At 35.7% G+C, this 19,061-nt stretch overlaps 1 protein-coding gene across 1 annotated transcript; it reads left to right on the top strand.

The window, feature by feature from the left end:
• Positions 1-4,705: 4,705 nt before the first annotated feature.
• LOC119836409 (E3 ubiquitin-protein ligase RNF113A) lies at positions 4,706-11,121 on the top strand. The gene is made up of 7 exons (XM_038361723.1): positions 4,706-4,980; positions 6,309-6,457; positions 7,078-7,227; positions 8,025-8,152; positions 8,767-8,828; positions 10,137-10,311; positions 10,932-11,121. Exons 1-7 carry the CDS (start codon positions 4,887-4,889, stop codon positions 11,107-11,109), a joined length of 936 nt encoding a protein of 311 aa, XP_038217651.1. The 5' UTR covers positions 4,706-4,886; the 3' UTR covers positions 11,110-11,121.
• Positions 11,122-19,061: the final 7,940 nt, after the last annotated feature.

The raw sequence follows: 19,061 nt of genomic DNA, 5'->3' as shown, positions 1-19,061 counted from the left end.
AATTTAATGTAAGTACCATTAAAATTTCTTCGAAATCGGTACAGTCGATTAAGCGTAATAGTCCATCAATTACAACATCTCATAATGCTAGAATATTAAGATCCGTTTCCGAATATGTTAGCTATTTAAGAAAAAACACGTGATTTTCTTATCAGCCAATTCTTATTAATAATTAAAACCTTTTAAAAACAATCGTACGTCATTGAAACCAAAACTTATTTACGCTTCTTCGTGCAAAATTATATATTAAAATTATATTATCTACAGATATTTAATATGACTAGATACGCTAAACTCTTACAGGTCTTTTATCGCATAATTGCAGTGTCGTTTCTGTTTTGTCACGTTTCCCAGTTTATCCCTACTTTCCAATTGTCAATCCTTTTCTTATCCCTCACTCCTTGAAAGAGGGCACGACTTTCGCAGTCGCATTACGTCTACAAATGTTCATGGGCGGTGGTGATCGCTTACCATCAGGCGAACCACAGGCTCAGCTGCCATTTAAGTAATTTTAGTGTTGGTTATCCTAGATTCCAATCTAGAAATACGAAGTAATAGCACACACACACAAACACACACACACACACGCACACACAAGCATGCAGGAATATGAAGTAATTGTTAGTATTTCTTTTTAAAAATGTATAGTTAATGATCTTCTCTCTTCGTCTTGATTTATATGTTGTAATCCGTTTCTGGCTAGTTGTTAAATTAAACATATTGTTGTAATGTAGTTAACATGTAAAGCTGTTGGATTACCAATAAACAAATAAATAAAAAAATAAAATTATATATCCGTGGCGATGTTTGACACAGTCGCCATTGTAACTGCTGTTAATTAGCACCTAAATTCTAAAAGAATGGTAATCAATAAATCAATAAAAGTTTTCCATACTTGACATATACATACTTAAAATTGGGAATTAGCTCACGCTTCACTGAAACACTTTAAGAAAAATTATAGACGTAATAGAAGCCTTGTAAAATTTCATTCAATGAAATTAACACCTTATGCCGTTACGTCAATGTTCATAATCTATTGTATCGGTCGTCAGAGACAGCCTAGATTTTTCATTATTATTATAGATGATACTAGCTGCGCCCCGTGGTTTCACCCGCGTAAGTCCGTATTCCGTAGGAATATCGCGATGAAAAGTTGCCTATATGTTATCCCAGTTGTCCAGCAGTCTACGTACCAATTTTCATTCCAATCAGTTCTGTAGTTTTTGCGTGAAATAGTAACAAACACACACTTACAAAATTTCGCATTTATAATATTAGTAGGAGTAGGATTATGGCGGAACGGAAATATATTAAAAAATGAACTGTCTAAATGATAGGGACAGACAGACAGATGGACAACGAAATCTTAGTAATAGGTTCCTGTTTCACGGATTGGGTACGGAGCGGTTTTTAATACAATAAATAATAGTTTAAAAAAACAAAAAAACACGCTTTAACAAAAATCATATTTTGCAAATTGAAAAATGGAATAATTTTATCAAATTAGTGTATTGTCATCGGTCCTCAATAAATATACAAAGTTTGAACGAAATCTGGCCGTTTAAAGTGGGTCAAAGTCGCGCCCAAAGAAGTCGGTTACAAACAAACAAACATACAGGTGAAGCTAATAAAAAGCGTGTAATAAAAGATGTTTCGAATTTCCATTGATTATCAATATATTTTATCAAAAAAAAACATCCTTAAAGTTATCAAAATTCACCCAGTAACTAAGTAATATATAAAAATACTTCACTAAACAAAGATTTTAATCATTATTACTCTGATAAATGTATATTTGATACGCCATTATGTGAAAACTATCATTTCACTTTACTTACCGTGTTTTTTTTATTTATTTTAACAGATAAAGCGATTACATTTACATCTACATACATCCTACTAATATTATAAATGCGAAAGTTTGTAAGGATGTGTGTGTGTTTGTTGCTCTTTCACGCAAAAACTATTGAACCGATTACAATGAAATTTGCTACGAAGACAGCTGGACAACTGGCATAACATATAGGCAACTTTTTATCCCGATATTCGTACGGGATACGGGCGCAGCTAGTAATATCTATAAAAATCTGTCCCTACAACAAAATAATTACATATTAATGTAGGAGTAGCACGCTTCGGCACGAATTGGGCCAGCTCGCACCGAGGAAGTACCACACCCCCACAGAAAATCAGCGTCAAATAGCACGCGAATGCTGTGTTTCGTATCTGGAGAGGGATAGCTGGAAACCCGTTTTCGTCACCTCATCCTTCCCAGTCCATTCCTCCTTTCCAGTCCACCCTTTCCTTTCCTTAAAATGCCCATGAACATTCGCAAAAGCACTAGGTAACTCTGCTCTGCTTATGGGCGGTGATGATCGCTTACCATAAAGCGCACTAAAATATTACAATTTAATAGGGGAGGGGGGGAGGGGCTTATAATTACAATCCACCTATTACTTTTCATTAAGCTTATACTATCATAAAGGATTCCCAAAATCCCTTTATAGGTATTATATAGGCTTAGGTAGATACAATGTACACATCGTTTGTTCATATTTCTATGCTAGCAGGCTCCGCCTGGGTAATGATTTATCGCAATTGAAATAATATGAACTATCCTATCTTTAAATTTGGACCAAATTGCACACGGTGTGCAAATTTGATTAAAATCTGAGTAGTTTAGGAGTCGATAGCGGACAAACAATATGACAAGTAATTTATATATTAAGATATACTTAGTTATCAGATGATTTAAATTGAATATATTGTTTAGAATGTAAATGCTAACGTTATCTAAACATCATGCGAGGTGTTTACACTGGCCTATGTTTTCGCAATTTTGCGATAAATATTTATTTTATCTATTATATAGCTGTTTACATTGTACGTGTGACTTGTAAATCGTTGAACCGATTTTAACAAAACTTCGTCAAATAGGTACCGAAAAATGTATCTTATGTCTTTTCTTACTGCATATTTACATAAACGACATCCTGAATACATAATAACATTATAATTATTTTAATTAAACCTCCTTTACATTTGTAAAGAATTTGTGATAATTTAGAAATCCATTCGAAATTAAAAATTGTATACTCGTAGATGAAAGCGATACGCTTTCGAAATAAAAGCGAATCTCAAAAACGGATAATTCGCCAACCGTGTTCCTAGCTCATACGCCATTTTGTCGCCGAGTAAATCAATTTTAAAAGTGGTATACTATTTTTAAACCAGAACAAATCTTTTTAAACTCTGAATGGTCATATCCTAACCGTTTTTCACATAAAACATACGTCATTATGGTTCTGAATCAAATCGCTCGCAAAAGTAGTATACCATTTTTTAAGCACAGCTACAAAAAGTCGTAAAAACCATTAGTTGCAGTTAACTTATGTCATTTTTTGTGTGAGGTTGTTTTTATTTATGCAATTACGAATGCGAAGCGAGCGTTACTATATAGGTGAACATGGTTTTGGTACGTGATGTGAAATCATCAGTGTTTATGTGAGATTCTTTTTAATTCCTCAAATATCTATTTTTTTTGTGATAGGCAATTGAGCTGGTGTTTCGCCTGATGATAAGCGATCACCACCGCCTATGAACATTGACAGAGTTAGTGCCCTCAGTGAATGTACCTCCCGCTTTTAAGCGGTAAGGGATAAAAAAAGGATTGGTAAGAAGTGGACAGGGAAGAGTATGATATAAGGAAACGGAGCTCCGGCTCCCCCAGTCACTCTATGAAACTCAGTAGCACGCCACTATTTTTCGCCTTTCTTATGTGGGGGTGTTGTGTATCCCCAGTGCGAGCTGGCCCATTTCATGCAGAAGCATGCTCAAATCTCTCAATAAAAGCATTTAGTATTCTGTATTTCACTATATTATGGATATGTAAAATTCTAACAGTGTCACACATATTTGTTACCAAACTCTTCCGAAACGGCTGGATCGATTCTTATGAAATTTTGGGTGTATATCGGGTACTTAGGTCGGAGAATCGGCCAACGTCTATATTTCATACCCCTAAATGTAACAACCAACGAAAAAGAACAACGATTGACGGGTCAGCTAGGAGTATAATGTAAACATTTTGTTTTCTCAAAAATGTATGATTTCTGTGTCCCTAATTAAAACATGTATTCATTTGGAATATCGTATAGAAAGAAAGAAAAAAAGACGTTTATTTTATAACATACTATGCAATAAATTTATAAAATAGTTTTAGGTGCAAGTAAAATATAAAGACAAAACAGAATACTCAGTCATAATTTTAACACAGATGCAACATGAAGTATACAGTTCATCATGAAAGCATAAAAAAATCACACCACTCGGTGATATTCTGTGATATACATACATTGCAGTGCCGGTTTTCAGTGGCCACCTCAGCAGTCAAAGGAATTATTATTATAATTATGTCTTTACAAGGAGAAATTGCAGTATACATAAAAAATAAACAAATTTCACGACATCAAGATTTTTTACGAGTACTAGAATATATACTGTTAACCTACCTTATGAGAAAATAATTTCTACACTTCCTTTTAAATGGCATCACGGACTAAAATAATAAAACTCCGTTTTCATAATTTTTTGTCAATTATTATTATACTATTGCTCTTGGTTACTTTGCTTTTGCTGTGGGCTTCTTTTGTGGCACATACTCTAGATAGGGCTTTTTAAAAACTTGACAGTCTGGTACTGTGACAGCTAACCTCAAACTTCAAGTCGAAAGTCAAAACAAAAGTGGCGTAAAAACATAAACTAAAAAAATGCCGAATTTAACGAAAACGATATAGCAATATTTCAATTTTAATTAAATATACAATTTTATTGAGGTATCTATTAGTGTAGCTTGCAATAAACCCTGAGAATTTCATATAAAAATGTCAGACGCCGAAGTTGAAGTGTCTGCTATATTTAAAAAACGGAATGTAAAGAATAGAGGCGGCAGGAAGAGGAAAACTTCCAGTTCTGAAGGTAATTAAACAATCACCTTACCTCAGTACCATAACTCCATAAAAGCTGTAACAGCACTGTATATTATAAAAGGCGGGAAATCGGAAGGAAGTAATTATCTATTAAATGTAAATTGCAAACTTGGCTATAATACTGGTTTGGTGCTTTTTGTTCAGAGACTATCCTACTAATGCTATCCTATCCTATCCTATTAATATTGTAAATTCGAAAGTTTCTGCGGATGTGTGTGTGTTTATTGCTCTTTCACGCAAAATCTACTGACCTGATTGCAATGAAATTTGGTACGAAGACAGCTGGACAACTGGAATAAATTTTTATCCCCAAATTCTTGTAATTTATGATAGGATACGCCAACAATTATAGATATTTAAAGTGTATTTTTAAGAAATCTGTACAAAGAAATAAAAGGAAACATTTTTCAACAAGTGTTTATTTAAATCTAATTTTGGGATGTGGTATGGGTTGCCTATACAATATTTACCTTCTTATTTATTTAACTCTTCAACAATTGCGTAGAAGAATTCTTATAAATAATTGAAAAAAGAAGGAATGCAATTTATTTTACATAGAAGTAATCTTCTCGAAGAAATTAAAATAAAATAATAATTGAAGGGGGTTTAGAAACCATAATTGGGAACAAATCCAAAAAAATGTGTCTGTTTATACAAGCTAATCTACAAAAGTGTGTTTTTTTGTGTAGATATATATAAGCCTCAGAAGCATAGGTTATAAGATATTTTGTAAACTAGATCACTGATTCAGAACTTCAACACACCATCTAAAATCAAAATTAAAATGTATAAAAATGTTTTCATAACAAAAATACTCCTATATAATGAGCATTCTCGCCTGCCAATATAAATTTCAATATCTGGAACATTCTATGTTGAAAATAAAGATTTCTGCAAAGTTCAGGAAGAAAAATATCTAATATATAAAATTCTCGTGTCACAGTTTTCGTTCCTCTGAAACGGCTTGACCGATTTTGATGAAATTTTTTGTGCTTATCCGGTACCTATGAGAATCGGCCAACATCTATTTTTCATCCCCCTAAATGATAAGAGCAAGGCAGAACAGCGGTTGCCGGGTCAGCTAGTTAAATTTATACATTATATATAATTTTATTGAAATCCTCCAGGTTACATTCATAGTTCATCAACAGATTGGTTAAAACTACTGAATCTAAACTCTCAAGCGGTAAAGGGATGGAAATATGTACCATAAAAATATATTTATCTAACAAAGCAAGCAAAGCTGCAGCCAGTGGTTAGTCATTATAAGTTTCCGCTCATCAACAAATTTACAACATACAAAAATATTATTTTCAGAAAAGAATAGTTCAGAATCAGATGAACCATCAGTGGTGCAGCCGTCAAAACGTCCTCAGAAACTCAACCCTAACATTCAGTCCACTGGTGGTGAGAAGAAACAGAGAGTGGTGATCGAAAACAGTGATCAGAGTAGTGATGATGATAAGGTGAGTTCCAACATGAGGAACTTTTTTCGTTCTATGTTCGTACGTTCCTATATAATGAATATATGATAGGATTTACCTGTAAGAGGGAAAGTGGAATTCCTCTAACCCAAACGAATCTGCTTCATTATTGTGAAAGTCGGAAAAAACTAGATTAATCTTAAATATGTATGTGATATGAGGTGAACTGAGATCCAACTTTATTTCATGTCTTACTTGATACCTTTGTGGGTTTACAACCAATTGACTTGATCCTCCTTGTATTAGAAAGTTGTTGTCTTTTTGGAATCAGGAGACCTACCCTTACCTTTGAACATTTACAGAGGCGCCTACATAAGCAAATAGTTGGGGGTAGTGATTGCTTACTAACAGGTGATGGTGGTTCGCCTCAGTTGTCCGCGATGACTTAAAGAAAAACAAAAGATTTATTGCTAGTACATATATATTTTAATAAATTTTTTATATAGCCATAAAGTACTATGCTTCAATTAATGATTTCACATAAATCGTTCAATCATTATTAAAATCATTATGAAAACCACATAACCATAACAGGAATTCACCTCCAGACTCATTCAAAGAAGTTTGTATATATATATTTTTTCTTTTTTTTTTCATTACAGCCAAAAAAAACAACGCTTTCGGTGCAACAGCAAAGAGAGAACGCGACGGCGACATACGAACTCGACACTGAGAGAGATAAGGACGCACAGGCGATATTCGAAAAGGCGCAAAAGATTAATGAGGAACTGCAAGGGCAGGCTGATGATAAGGTGAAACCTTTTTTTTTAAATTAAGACTTTAACGGATTTAAAACGCGATTTTTTCATTATAATATTAATTTTGTCTCCCCGAAACCACTGTAAAGTGTACGAAACGTTGGGTTAATAATATAATGAATAAATCGCGTTTAAAATCCGTTAAAAAACCTATAATTTCTAAATGTATGATACTCGCGTAAAATCAAACACAAAAAAATACTTTTTTTTTGTTAAAATTGCATCACATTATGTTCAGCCACAGAAAATACTTTGAAAAGATGATTGTTTTTTGTTATAATGAAAGCTTTAAATGTATTAAGAGCTTCAATCATTAACTATATTCTCAATTAGCAACAAAAAATCTAACCAAAACTACACCCAGGGTGGAGATTTGGTGCTTTGTAAATCCGACTCTAATTCAATTGAATAAGGTTGAATTTTATTTTGGGATATATTTCCCACCTAGCTTAAGTCTTAAACATCATATTTTCGTATGTTCTGTTAGTATATCTTAAATTTATAGCGATAAGGCTGATATTGCCTTAACTATTGTTGTATTGTTTTGTTCAATTAGTTTTTGACATACATTTGGGGACAATTTTAGTTTGATTTTGTTTAATATGTATCTGGTGGTTTTTAATACTTGAACAGTAAGAGTGTATATACATATATAAACTATAACTATTTCAAAATTTTTTCAACCATAAAATGCCAGATTTTTTTTTTTTTAATGAAAGCTTACAAAAATTCGATAATTTTTTTTTTTTTTTTTTATAATCTCATCCGTAATCGTTTGTAATCGTTCACAGTTGTATCGGGGTATAAATAATTACGCCCAATACTACAAAAAGAGGGACACGGCAGCGGGGAACGCTAGTTCAGGGTTCGTTAGGAAGGGGCCCATACGGGCGCCGGCCAATTTGAGGGCCACTGTGAGGTAAGTCATGTTTATATAATATTATTATCTATGCTAATATTATAAAGCTGAAGAGTTTGTTTGTTTGTTTGAACGCGCTAATCTCAGAAACCACTGGTCCGATTTGACAAATTCTTTCAGTGTTAGATAGCCTATTTATTGAGGAAGGTTATAGGCTACATCGTCACGCTATGACCAATAAGAGCGGAGCACCAATGGAGAATGTTTTAAAATCGGAGGATTTTTTTCCTATTGAGAGCTTCCGCCGCGTGCGCAGCGAGTTAGCGTCAGGCCAAAGTAACTATCCCACGTGGACGATGTTGCGGGCGGAAGCTAGTATATAAATATAAACAAATCGGTTAAATACGAACCGTTGCGATGCAATTTCCGCGCGAAGGCTATATTAGTCAAAAACCACTAAACCGATTATGATGAAACTTGTATTGATCCCTTGGTTGGTGTATAGCCAACACAAATAAAAATATACAATTATAATCCGACCTATAGTATGGGTAATGCGTGGACGAACATACATACACTTATGAAATTAGGCACATGTGTTTAGAAGCTGTTACATTGAATATATAAACTTCGTTTTTTGAAGTCGGCTAAATATATTATAAATCTATTTTCAGATGGGACTACCAACCGGATATTTGTAAGGACTACAAAGAGACGGGATTTTGCGGTTTTGGAGGTACGGATGTATACAGTCAAAATCGATCATCAAAAGAAAGAAATTTGCAAAAATAAAACCTTTTTGACAAATTTTCAAATAATAGACAATATTCGACCATAAGGCAGGATTTTAAAGCATTTCTATGCTATAATACTAAGAAAAATGGCTCCCAAACCGATTTCATAGAAACATACATTTTCTGCATCGTTTGTATCCAGTACTTTTTGACACCAAATCACCTTCTTACCTTAACAATAACTTCAATTACCTTCAGAATGATACTTATTCACTGACTCGAGGTCGAAAGAAAGACTTAAACTGCGCGTAGCTAGTCGAAAGACTGATTTCTTTCAATCATTTGCTGCAACCGTTGTAAGGCAATGGAACCCTTTATTTTTTTTTATGTCATAGTTGGCAATGGAGCTGGTGGGTCGCCTGATGGTAAGCGCTACCACCGCCCATGAACATTTGGAGAGGCGTAAGGTCAATTGCAGACCTTTCGCCTCTACAAATGGATTACCGACTTTAATTGGTAAAGGATTAGGAAAGGATTGATGAGAGGAATAAAGGAAAGGACTGGGAAGGGTGAGGAAAAGGATATGGGCCTCCGGCTCCCCCACTTACCGTACGAAACACAATAGCTAGCTATTATTTCACGCCGGTTTTCTGTGGGGGTGTGGTACTTTCCCGGTGGGAGCTGGCCCAATTCGTGCCGAAGCGTGCTCGACTCCCACAATGACGATTTCTTGAATCCCGACTCTTTGCCCGTTAAAATAATATGTACCATCTCTTACTTCTTTAAAACATCCCATTCATAAATATTATTTACATCCGGAATTAGATGAATTGTGCCCTAAGTTTATAATTTTATTATGTATTTTGTTATATACATGTATTTTATTTTGTTATATAGTAAATGTTTTCTGGCTCCCTTTGTACACTTAATATTTATTCTTCACCTAAGGTGTTGCCTGGAAAAAATCACTCTTAAGAGACAAGGCCGCCCCATCATACATTATCTTTAACAATTATTTTCTTTTTTTTTCATCTTTATTTTATCCTATTAATATTATAAATTCGAAAGTTTGTAAGGATGTGTGTCTGTTTTTTACTCTTTCACGCAATAGCTACTGAACCGATTGCAATGAAATTTGGTACGTAGACAGCTGGACAACTGGAATAATATGTAGATAACTTTTTATCCTGATATTCCTACGGGATACAGACTTACGCGGGCAAAACCGCGGGGCGGCGCTAGTGTGTTATTAATTAAAAATAAATAAAAATTACCAAAAAAAAAAAAAAATTTTCTCTTTTTTTCTCCAGATTCGTGCAAATTCCTGCACGACAGATCGGACTACAAGCACGGCTGGCAACTGGAGCGGGAGGAGATACAGACGAGCAAAGATGGCGACTCGGATTACGAGATACACAGCGACGAAGAGCTGCCGTTCAAGTGTTTCATCTGCAGGAACAGCTTCAGGGACCCCGTGGTCACGAGGTCAGATAATTAAAATCAATTTAATATTTAGTTTTGTAGCATTGAAACGCTTTATAAATGAAAAAAATTTGAAAGAATAGAAAAAAATTGATCACGAAGCGGGATTCGAACCCGCGTCCTTTTGCCTCAAATTGTTCTTTCTTTCTTTCTATTATTTCACGCCGGTCTGTGGGGGTGTGGTACTTTCCCGGTGCGAGCTGGCCCAATTGGTGCCGAAGCATGCTCGACTACACACATATAGGTGAATGATACATGGCAATTTACCGAAGTTATCAAAAAGGAGGGTTCTCATTTCGAGTGCTTTTTTCAAAATAAATAAAACAGTGCTCACTTTAAAATTCAATATGTGTTTGATGTTAACTATTTGAATGTACATCCCATTCATTCGTTGTACACATGATTTTGTACTTTGAACCGACTTCAAAATAGGAGGTCATCAATGCTAAAAACGTCTATATTTTTTGTGTTTGTTACTTCATCATTTTTTACTGGGAGTAACGATTATTATGATTCTTTTATTTGAAAGCTGGTGCCTCCCATGTGGTCCCATTTTAATGTGTTCCAGGTCTGACAACTTAGTTTTTTTTTTTTTTAATAATCGTATTTTTTATTTTTTTCAGGTGTAAACATTATTTCTGTGAGAAATGTGCCTTGGACAATTATAAAAAAACAACGCGATGTTTTATTTGTAATTCTCAAACTGGGGGTGTATTTAACCCCGCTAAGGAAATAGAGGCCAAAATCAAGGCTGGGTCTGGCAGTGATGATGATGATGATGATAATGATGATGATGAATGAATATTAAATGTTTTGATATGTTTATTGTTTTACTTTGTTTGCATTTTAATTTTGGTATTAAGAAACTTTTGTGTGTCAATCTAAACTGATATTATAAAGTGGGAACTTTAGTATTTCACGCAAAAACCACTGGACCGATTTCAAAAAATTCTTTCACCATTAGCAAGCTGCTTCATTGAGTGATATCCTACTAATATTATAAACGCGAAAGTTTGTAATTATGGATGGATGTATGTCTGAATGTTTGTTACTCTATCACGCAAAAACTGAATAGATTGAAATTCGGTACCTAGATATCTGGTGATACATATACGCACGTGAAACCGCAGGGCGCAGCTAGTATAATAATAATAATAATATCGAAAAATTTTTTTAAGTTGTGTATGCAACTAAATAAATGACTTAAATAAATTAAAGACAGCTATTTATTTACTAAATATGAAATCATAAATAATTGTAGTCGGAATTTTCCTCTGACCGGGGCCACTTTTAGTTATGGGCTCGTGGCATTTCATCGACTTGCTACCTTAGTAACGCCACTGTTCAAGTGACTTAGAGCTTTTCGCTTTAAATTAAATGCACTTAAAGATAATAATATTTAAAACAATGACATGTATTATCTTATTATAGAACCGTGACATTGACAGTAATGCCACAGATAACGTAATGTACTAGGCAATGCTCAAATGATATTAAAAAAGAAATCCCAATTATAAACAAACCTATTTAACTTCCACCGTTAAATCGATTTCACTCAATAATGTGTAGCAAATAAGTAATTATATCAGTTATTTAAACTAATTTGCCTTTTCCTCGGAAGCGATTGTGCAGTAAATACATAATCATGGGTAAATATTTTATATATTACATCAGCCTTACATTTATATTTTTAAATAAGTGATGTCCCATTTCTCCTAGTTTTCTATAGGACAGATGATATACATCTGTTTCACTGATTGATTTCTCTGTGGAAAGGATGGTAATTAGCCTTCTGTGTTCAGCAAGACGGATATATTTTTTTTGTGCATTCCCACCAGGAATCGAACTCAGGACCGCTTGATTCAACGCTCACGCGTTATCATTTATGTAACTCCGACATATTTTTTCTATGCCATTGCGAAAAGCTGAGTTGGTGGTTCGCCTGAGGGCAAGCGATCACCACCCATGTATATTTGTAGAGGTCTGTGGATACGCTGCCCGCTTTTAAGGGGTAAGGAGAAAGGAAAGGATTGACGTTTGAAAAATAGGATGGACTGAGACGGGTGACGGAAATAAAAACGGGCCCCCGGCTCCTCCACTCGCCGTGCGATACACAGCAGCATACCACTGTCACGCCGGTTTACTGTGGGGCTGTGGTACTTTCCGCAGCTGGCCCAATTCGTGCCGAAGCGTGCTCGACTCCCACATACAATATAAGCTTCCCAAATATAAGCATTACAGACTTATGAAAAATAATGCGTTCAATCGAAAGCAATGGATCGCAATTTTTTCGCCAGTCACTCTTGCGAGATGGATTACAGACTAACGGTTTATATAATTTGACGGCAACATAATTTAAAACCTTTTCTAGTGTCGGTGCGTCTTCTAGTTCTGTTACTGTTCACGGTGGTCCAAGCACGAAGAATAAACCTGTGTCGCGATGCGACACACAACGCCATCCCACATCCAGGAGATTGCAAGCGATACATCATTTGCTACAAATTCAAAGCCTACGTGTATACTTGTCCTTTTAAATTGTACTTCGATCCAGATACTAATGTAAGTGAATTAATACTACATGTGGTGTTTATCTATCCATATTATGGCATTAAGACACGCGCGCCCTCTCACTATCACAGCCCACAGCCGTCTGAACGTTACGGCCGCACCTGCGCTAGAGACGACATAATGCTTCCCTCTCTTTCACTCACAAACATTACCCTACACTATATTCTAAGTAAACTAATTACAACAAGCTTTACGTCTGTTATATTCAAAAATTGTAAATCGTTTTAACTACTATGTACAATTAGTACAATAAGTAACAATTTTACATAATTTGTAGTGAAACAGGCAGGGACTGTGACGTCTTAAAACAGTACTAACTCCAGTGTTGAACAGTGATGACATTAGATGACTTGTATAACTCTGTCTTTTTCCCACACTGGAGTTGGCACTGCTTTAAAAGTACCCTCTTCGAAAGCAATAATAGTAGGACATGGTGGAATGATATAAATTTTAGGATTTTTCATCACTCACTTTAACTCATGCTACGTGTTTCAAAAATTATGTGGTCGTAAAAAGAATGTACCATGGACGAATTCGGGGCCGTTAGTTGTAGAATAAGAATCAATTACGTTTTTTTTTTCAGAATTGCCAACCGTGGAAATCATATAAATGCCACAAACCCAAATCAACTATAAAACCTAAACCTTCCGCAGTAACCATTCCATGTCATAAAACAACATCAACTACTCCCACTATACCTACAACAACTTCCCAAAAAACTACAAAACTTACAACTTACTCACTACCAACAACAACAAAGGCTCACAACGATTTAGCAACTGACTCAGAAGATTCTTCATTACACTCTACGAAAACGGCATTACATTTACCCTCTACTACAACACATTCTTCAAAATCAACATCGTCACACTTAGCTACACCAAAACTTACAACAACAACAAAATATTCTACATCTATAAAATCTTCTACATCAACAGAAAGCATATTAGTAGAATCAACATCTGCATCAGCTCAACATGACACAACAAAAATACAATCGACAACAACTAAAACCGAAACTACAGTAGGGCTAGAAAAATCTGCGACACTAAATTCTTCACCGCGTCCATCATCAAAGATTCCGGTTTCTTCATCAAAACATCCTGATGCCTTAATTTCAAAGAGTCCATCGCCATCATCGTCTCAAAAAAGTTACCGTCTGCGTATGTTACCAATCTCTGAAGAGCATTACTCATTATCTTCACAAATAAATGCTCGTAAGGGCTTTGAATCCGACACTGAATCTAAAAAACATCCACCACCTACAACAACATCCCCACCACCAACAACAACTCCATCACCAACGACAACACCATCACCAACAACAGCACCACCCCCAACAACAACACCGCCGCCAACAACAACTACACCACCACCAACAACAACAACGCCATCAACAACAACAACACCACCACCGCCAACAACAACACCTCCGCCAACAACAACAACACCACCATCGCCAACAACAGTAATGTCATCTACAACAAAGTCCCCTATATTGGTCCACGACCTACCAAAATGTTTTAAAACAGACCATTTCCGAAAGCTAGATCGACCGTTTTGCAACATTTATTACTACTGCAACCACGGTCGGCTCTCACGATACAAATGCCCGGAAGGTTACAAGTTTAACGAAGAATATCAGGTAAGCATAAGCATATTATATTCACCAGATTTCAGGTAGAGTCTAGATCAGCTAGCCCTCTAGGTAAAGGTTGAAAGAAACCAGATTGACTTCGTTCTCAACGATCTTTCCGATCTGACTATATGCCCTAAATGAAACTAATTTTAGGTTTTAACAATTTATAGTTTTAACTTGCTTTAATTCTTTCACCTGTATGTCTAGAGGCAACCCCCTATATTTTTAATGTAACGAACTCCATTAGACTCAATTTTGACTCACTTCTAACGGACAGTCAATCTTGTACACTTATCAAGAATAGGTGACAACACTATTTTATGAGTTATTTTGATTAGAATCGCAAGGATTAAATTATTTTCTTTGTATAGTAAGTGAGGCAATATAATTAATTCTATCATCACAGCGTCTTCTTTTAGTTTTTTCTAACTATATTCACTTACACCGAGTAGACCATCCAGTTGATCACCTTACGCCTGCCCAGCATTCCGGATCAGTCATTAGTTTTCCATAGTTCCTAATAACAACCAATTAAAACGTTCTAATCCAATAGTATATAATACCATGGCAAGGGCAAGCTACAACTGATAAAGTAAAGCCATGGAGCTTTGGCTCCATCAAGCCCACGTTTAGTTTCAAAAGATCTACATTTTAGGTAAAACCCACGTTTAAGGAGAGAATAATAATAATATTAACCTGTTGTCCCCACGCAAACCTGCAAAAAATTTGATGTTACTATTAGACTTTAAGCAGTGTTGGCCCATTATCTAGAACCGAATTTAAATAAAAAAATCGGGGGGCGAAGACCACAAGTGCAAGAAATGAATTGATTTTTCAATATATCCGCACATTATACACTCCACGGCTCGAAACGATGAGGAAAACGTTATGTCGAAGAATCAAAAGTTCGACAACATGTGACATCTGTCAACCGGCACTTGGGCAGCGTGGGCTAAACCACCAGTTTACGGCCTTATTGCCTGTGTCTTTATAATGGGATCATATTATATGAGCTAATGATGATGATTATGATGAATATTGTTATATCGTAAAAAATGCTAGATACGGTCGATAACTAGCCACAGTTATTTAGAAATTATTCGAAATTATACCTGATTAAAATTTATTGTTTCAGGTTTGCCAACACTCTAGTAAGGTCAACTGCATTTAGCTTATTATACCGAATGAAGCATTTTACCCCAACCTTTAAAGAATTGCATATATCATGGGTTTTACTCATAGATAAATAAAACAATGTTTAAAATCAATCTTTGTTTTATTTCGACGATAAATACTTCGTTACATTCGTTTCGAAAAGTGTAACAATAAATTATTAATAAAAAATTATAACAGCCTTTTATCCCTGTAACAGTTTAAGTATTAATATGGCCCCATTGTTTTTTTTTTTTTTGTTTTCGTGTTTGATTTTGGCGCCACTTTATATTTGACAGCTGTCAAAGGTGAGATAAAGAAGGCCGTTCGATCGTTCCATTTTCGTAATCGTAGTCATATCCATGGAGCCGTGAGGAATGTCAAATATTGTTTTATCGTTGCATTTTCATTGCAGTGCATCCATTTTCCGATATCCGAATACATTGCTGAAAAATTAATTACAGTGATTCTAACTTGCATAGAAACAGAATTATAGTATTATATTAGCATACTGACCGCCTCCTTGGCACAGTGGTTAACGCGTTACCGTAGAACCGAGGGGTCCTGGGTTCAATTCCCGGTGGGGACGCACAAAAAAAATGTCTCGGTCTGGCAGGACACAGAAGGCTGATCACCTACTTGTCCGTAAAGAAAATCGATCAGTGAAATCAGTGAAACAGATGAACATCATCTGCCCCATACCCCAGTAGGGGACACGGGACTTCACTTTTTTAGCATACTATTGTAGCAGCAGATTATTCATCTGCTATAATTTTATGCTTCCACTAGAAATTAGGATTTAAACGAGACACTTTTTCACGCGGTTAAAACCCCAGGACGCAGCGGTTATAGACAAAAAAATATCCTCACCATTGAAACAGGGTCATATTCGAAGCCAGAACTACAGAACAGCTCTATGGCGTTGCCAGCTGCGCATAAATAGAAGGCGTCACATCGCTCCGGATGTGGAACGTTACCGAAGGCGTCTGGCGAACACATTGACTCTGTATTTGTTTGGTCTTTCGCGTTGTTATCTTCGTCTGGCGTTGTAGTCATTCGGTCTGGCAAATTAGAGAATTACTTTGTAATTGACATGTTTGGAAATATAATTGACATAATTTAGGGTAATTGACACAATTTAGAATTAATATGTTTGACCTATTTTAGGATAATGCCTGGAAGAGATCACTTCTGAGTGATAAGGCCGCCCAACAAATTGTACTCTTCTTCTTTTTAATGGTTATTAATATATGTATATATTTTTAAGTTTCTTGTACAATTTTTGTTAAAGAGTAATAAATAAATAATGTTTGAGATAATCTCAGTTTATGAACAAATCAATTAATTTATTTTTCGGAATGTAACAATAAATTCTATATTCAATTAATAAAACCTTGCGACAGGCCTAGAAGCCATTCTTAGCGGACGTCTACTAACTCCGCAAAATTTATCTTTGTATAATATATATCATTATATAATGTAATGTTTTATAATGATTCATAGAAATTATCTAAAATGCCTTACCTTCATGCTCTTTCATAGCTGTACAACCACTGTCTGAAATTGCTACGCACGTCTGAAACAGACACAATTATATTTAATAATCTCTTATGCTAGTATAAGAGTCAAACTGTTCGTCGCTGCAGACAGCCGAAACGTATGAAACTATATAAACGTTTTAGAATAACGCACAGTGTGTGCGGTGCATATATTGTCATACGGTGATCCGGCTGTCGGGTTCGATTCTGTGCTGGTCAGCGTGATACTAAAACTAGCCTTTGACCTTTAAGTATAGGGATTCCATTTTTTTATTCCTACTAAAAATTAAAAATAAAATTTTATGTGTAATTCGAGCACACTTCAGCATGAATTGGGCCAGCTCACACCGGGGAAAGTACCACACAGAAGATCGGTGTGAAATAGTAGCTAGTGTGTTTCGTTCAGTAAGGAGTGGGAGTCCTTTCCTTTATTCCCCTCGTCAATCCTTTCTTAATCCCTTTCCAATTTGAATAACCCATAAATATTGGGAGGCGTAAGGTCTGCAATCGGCCTTACGCCTCTCCCAATGTTTATGGGCGGTGGTAGCGCTAACATTGCTGACGTTGACATAAAAAAAGACTAAATATCCTGCATTTCTTATACATTTCTTATGCAGGTTTTTTTGTCTTCATTTCTTTTTTTTAGTCTTCTTCAGAGCCACTGTTTTTCATGTAATTTTTTTTCCGGTCGTTGACTTTTTATTGCCAGTTGTGGCCAGCAATCCTACGGATGTCGTAACTCGATCGAGTACTAGGACTTTCTACATTTACCACGACCAATCTACTTTACAATGCGTCAAATGGGCTCTCAAAAATACACTAACGGGGAAATTAATAAATACAAAAATTATTGTCTAAAATACATTAAAATTTAAACTTACTTTAGCAATTTGATCGTATTCGAACCCTGCACTGCAATGCAATTGAATAGCCGTACCGGCTGCACACAAATAGAAAGAGTCGCACAATTCCGGATGGGCCATGTTACCGAAGAAACCCGGTTGACATAACGGAGTTGTCACTTCTACTCTAGAACTCGTCGATTCCACTTTAGGAGTGGTCGTTTCGACTTTAGGAGTGGTCGTTTCGACTTTGGGAGTGGTCGTTTCGACTTTAGGAGTGGTCGTTTCGACTTTAGGAGTGGTCATTTCGAGTTTAGGAGTGGTCGTTTCGACTTTAGGAGTGGTCACGTCATCTTCAGAAGTGCTAGATTGTGGCTGAGAAGTAGAATTGTCTATGGGAAGGAGTCCTTTTCTGGCGAAACAACCATTCTTTGATATTGGTGCGCAGAACTGAAAAAATACAGAGGTAATTTCATTTGTCATATAAAATCATGCCATTAGAATATGTAGTAGTCGTTAATAAATTTACATGTACCAAAAAAAAAAGAAAAACTTTAAATTTCGATTTTTTTGACATGAATTTTGTATTTAAATTTCGACTACCGTTGGATAGTAACTTACTCCAATATCAGAATCGTATTCGTGGCCGTGCTGACAGTTCAGCAAGATGGCGAAACCGCCGATACAGTTGTAGAATTGGTCGCACCGCTGCGGGTGGGGGACGTTCCCCCCAAAGGGGGGGCAGATAGTTTCTATAAACAAATACGATTGTACACACTTAACAGAGTGTATCGCTAGTAGTAATAGTAATCCTACTTCCTACTATCCTACTTATCCTGCTAATATTATAAATGCGAAAGTTTGTAAGGATGTGTGTGTGTTTGATAGTCTTTCATGCAAAAACTATTGAACCGATTGCAATGAAATTTGCTACGAATACAGCTGGACAACTGGAATAATGTATAGGAAACTTTTTAGTCCGATATTCCTTCGGAATACGGACCTACGCGGGTG

The sequence above is a fragment of the Zerene cesonia genome, chromosome 24 (genome assembly GCF_012273895.1).
Source record: "Zerene cesonia ecotype Mississippi chromosome 24, Zerene_cesonia_1.1, whole genome shotgun sequence".
Classification (NCBI taxonomy): domain Eukaryota; kingdom Metazoa; phylum Arthropoda; class Insecta; order Lepidoptera; family Pieridae; genus Zerene; species Zerene cesonia.
This window is presented reverse-complemented; position numbering and strand designations above follow the sequence as displayed.

Bases quoted from the DNA above. Each gene is read 5' to 3' on its own strand.
- LOC119836409 (XM_038361723.1), top strand. From the start codon at position 4,887: ATGTCAGACGCCGAAGTTGAAGTGTCTGCTATATTTAAAAAACGGAAT. The intron at 6,458-7,077 runs GTGAGTTCCAAC...TTTTCATTACAG, and splicing joins AGAGTAGTGATGATGATAAG to CCAAAAAAAACAACGCTTTC. The intron at 10,312-10,931 runs GTCAGATAATTA...TATTTTTTTCAG, and splicing joins AGGGACCCCGTGGTCACGAG to GTGTAAACATTATTTCTGTG.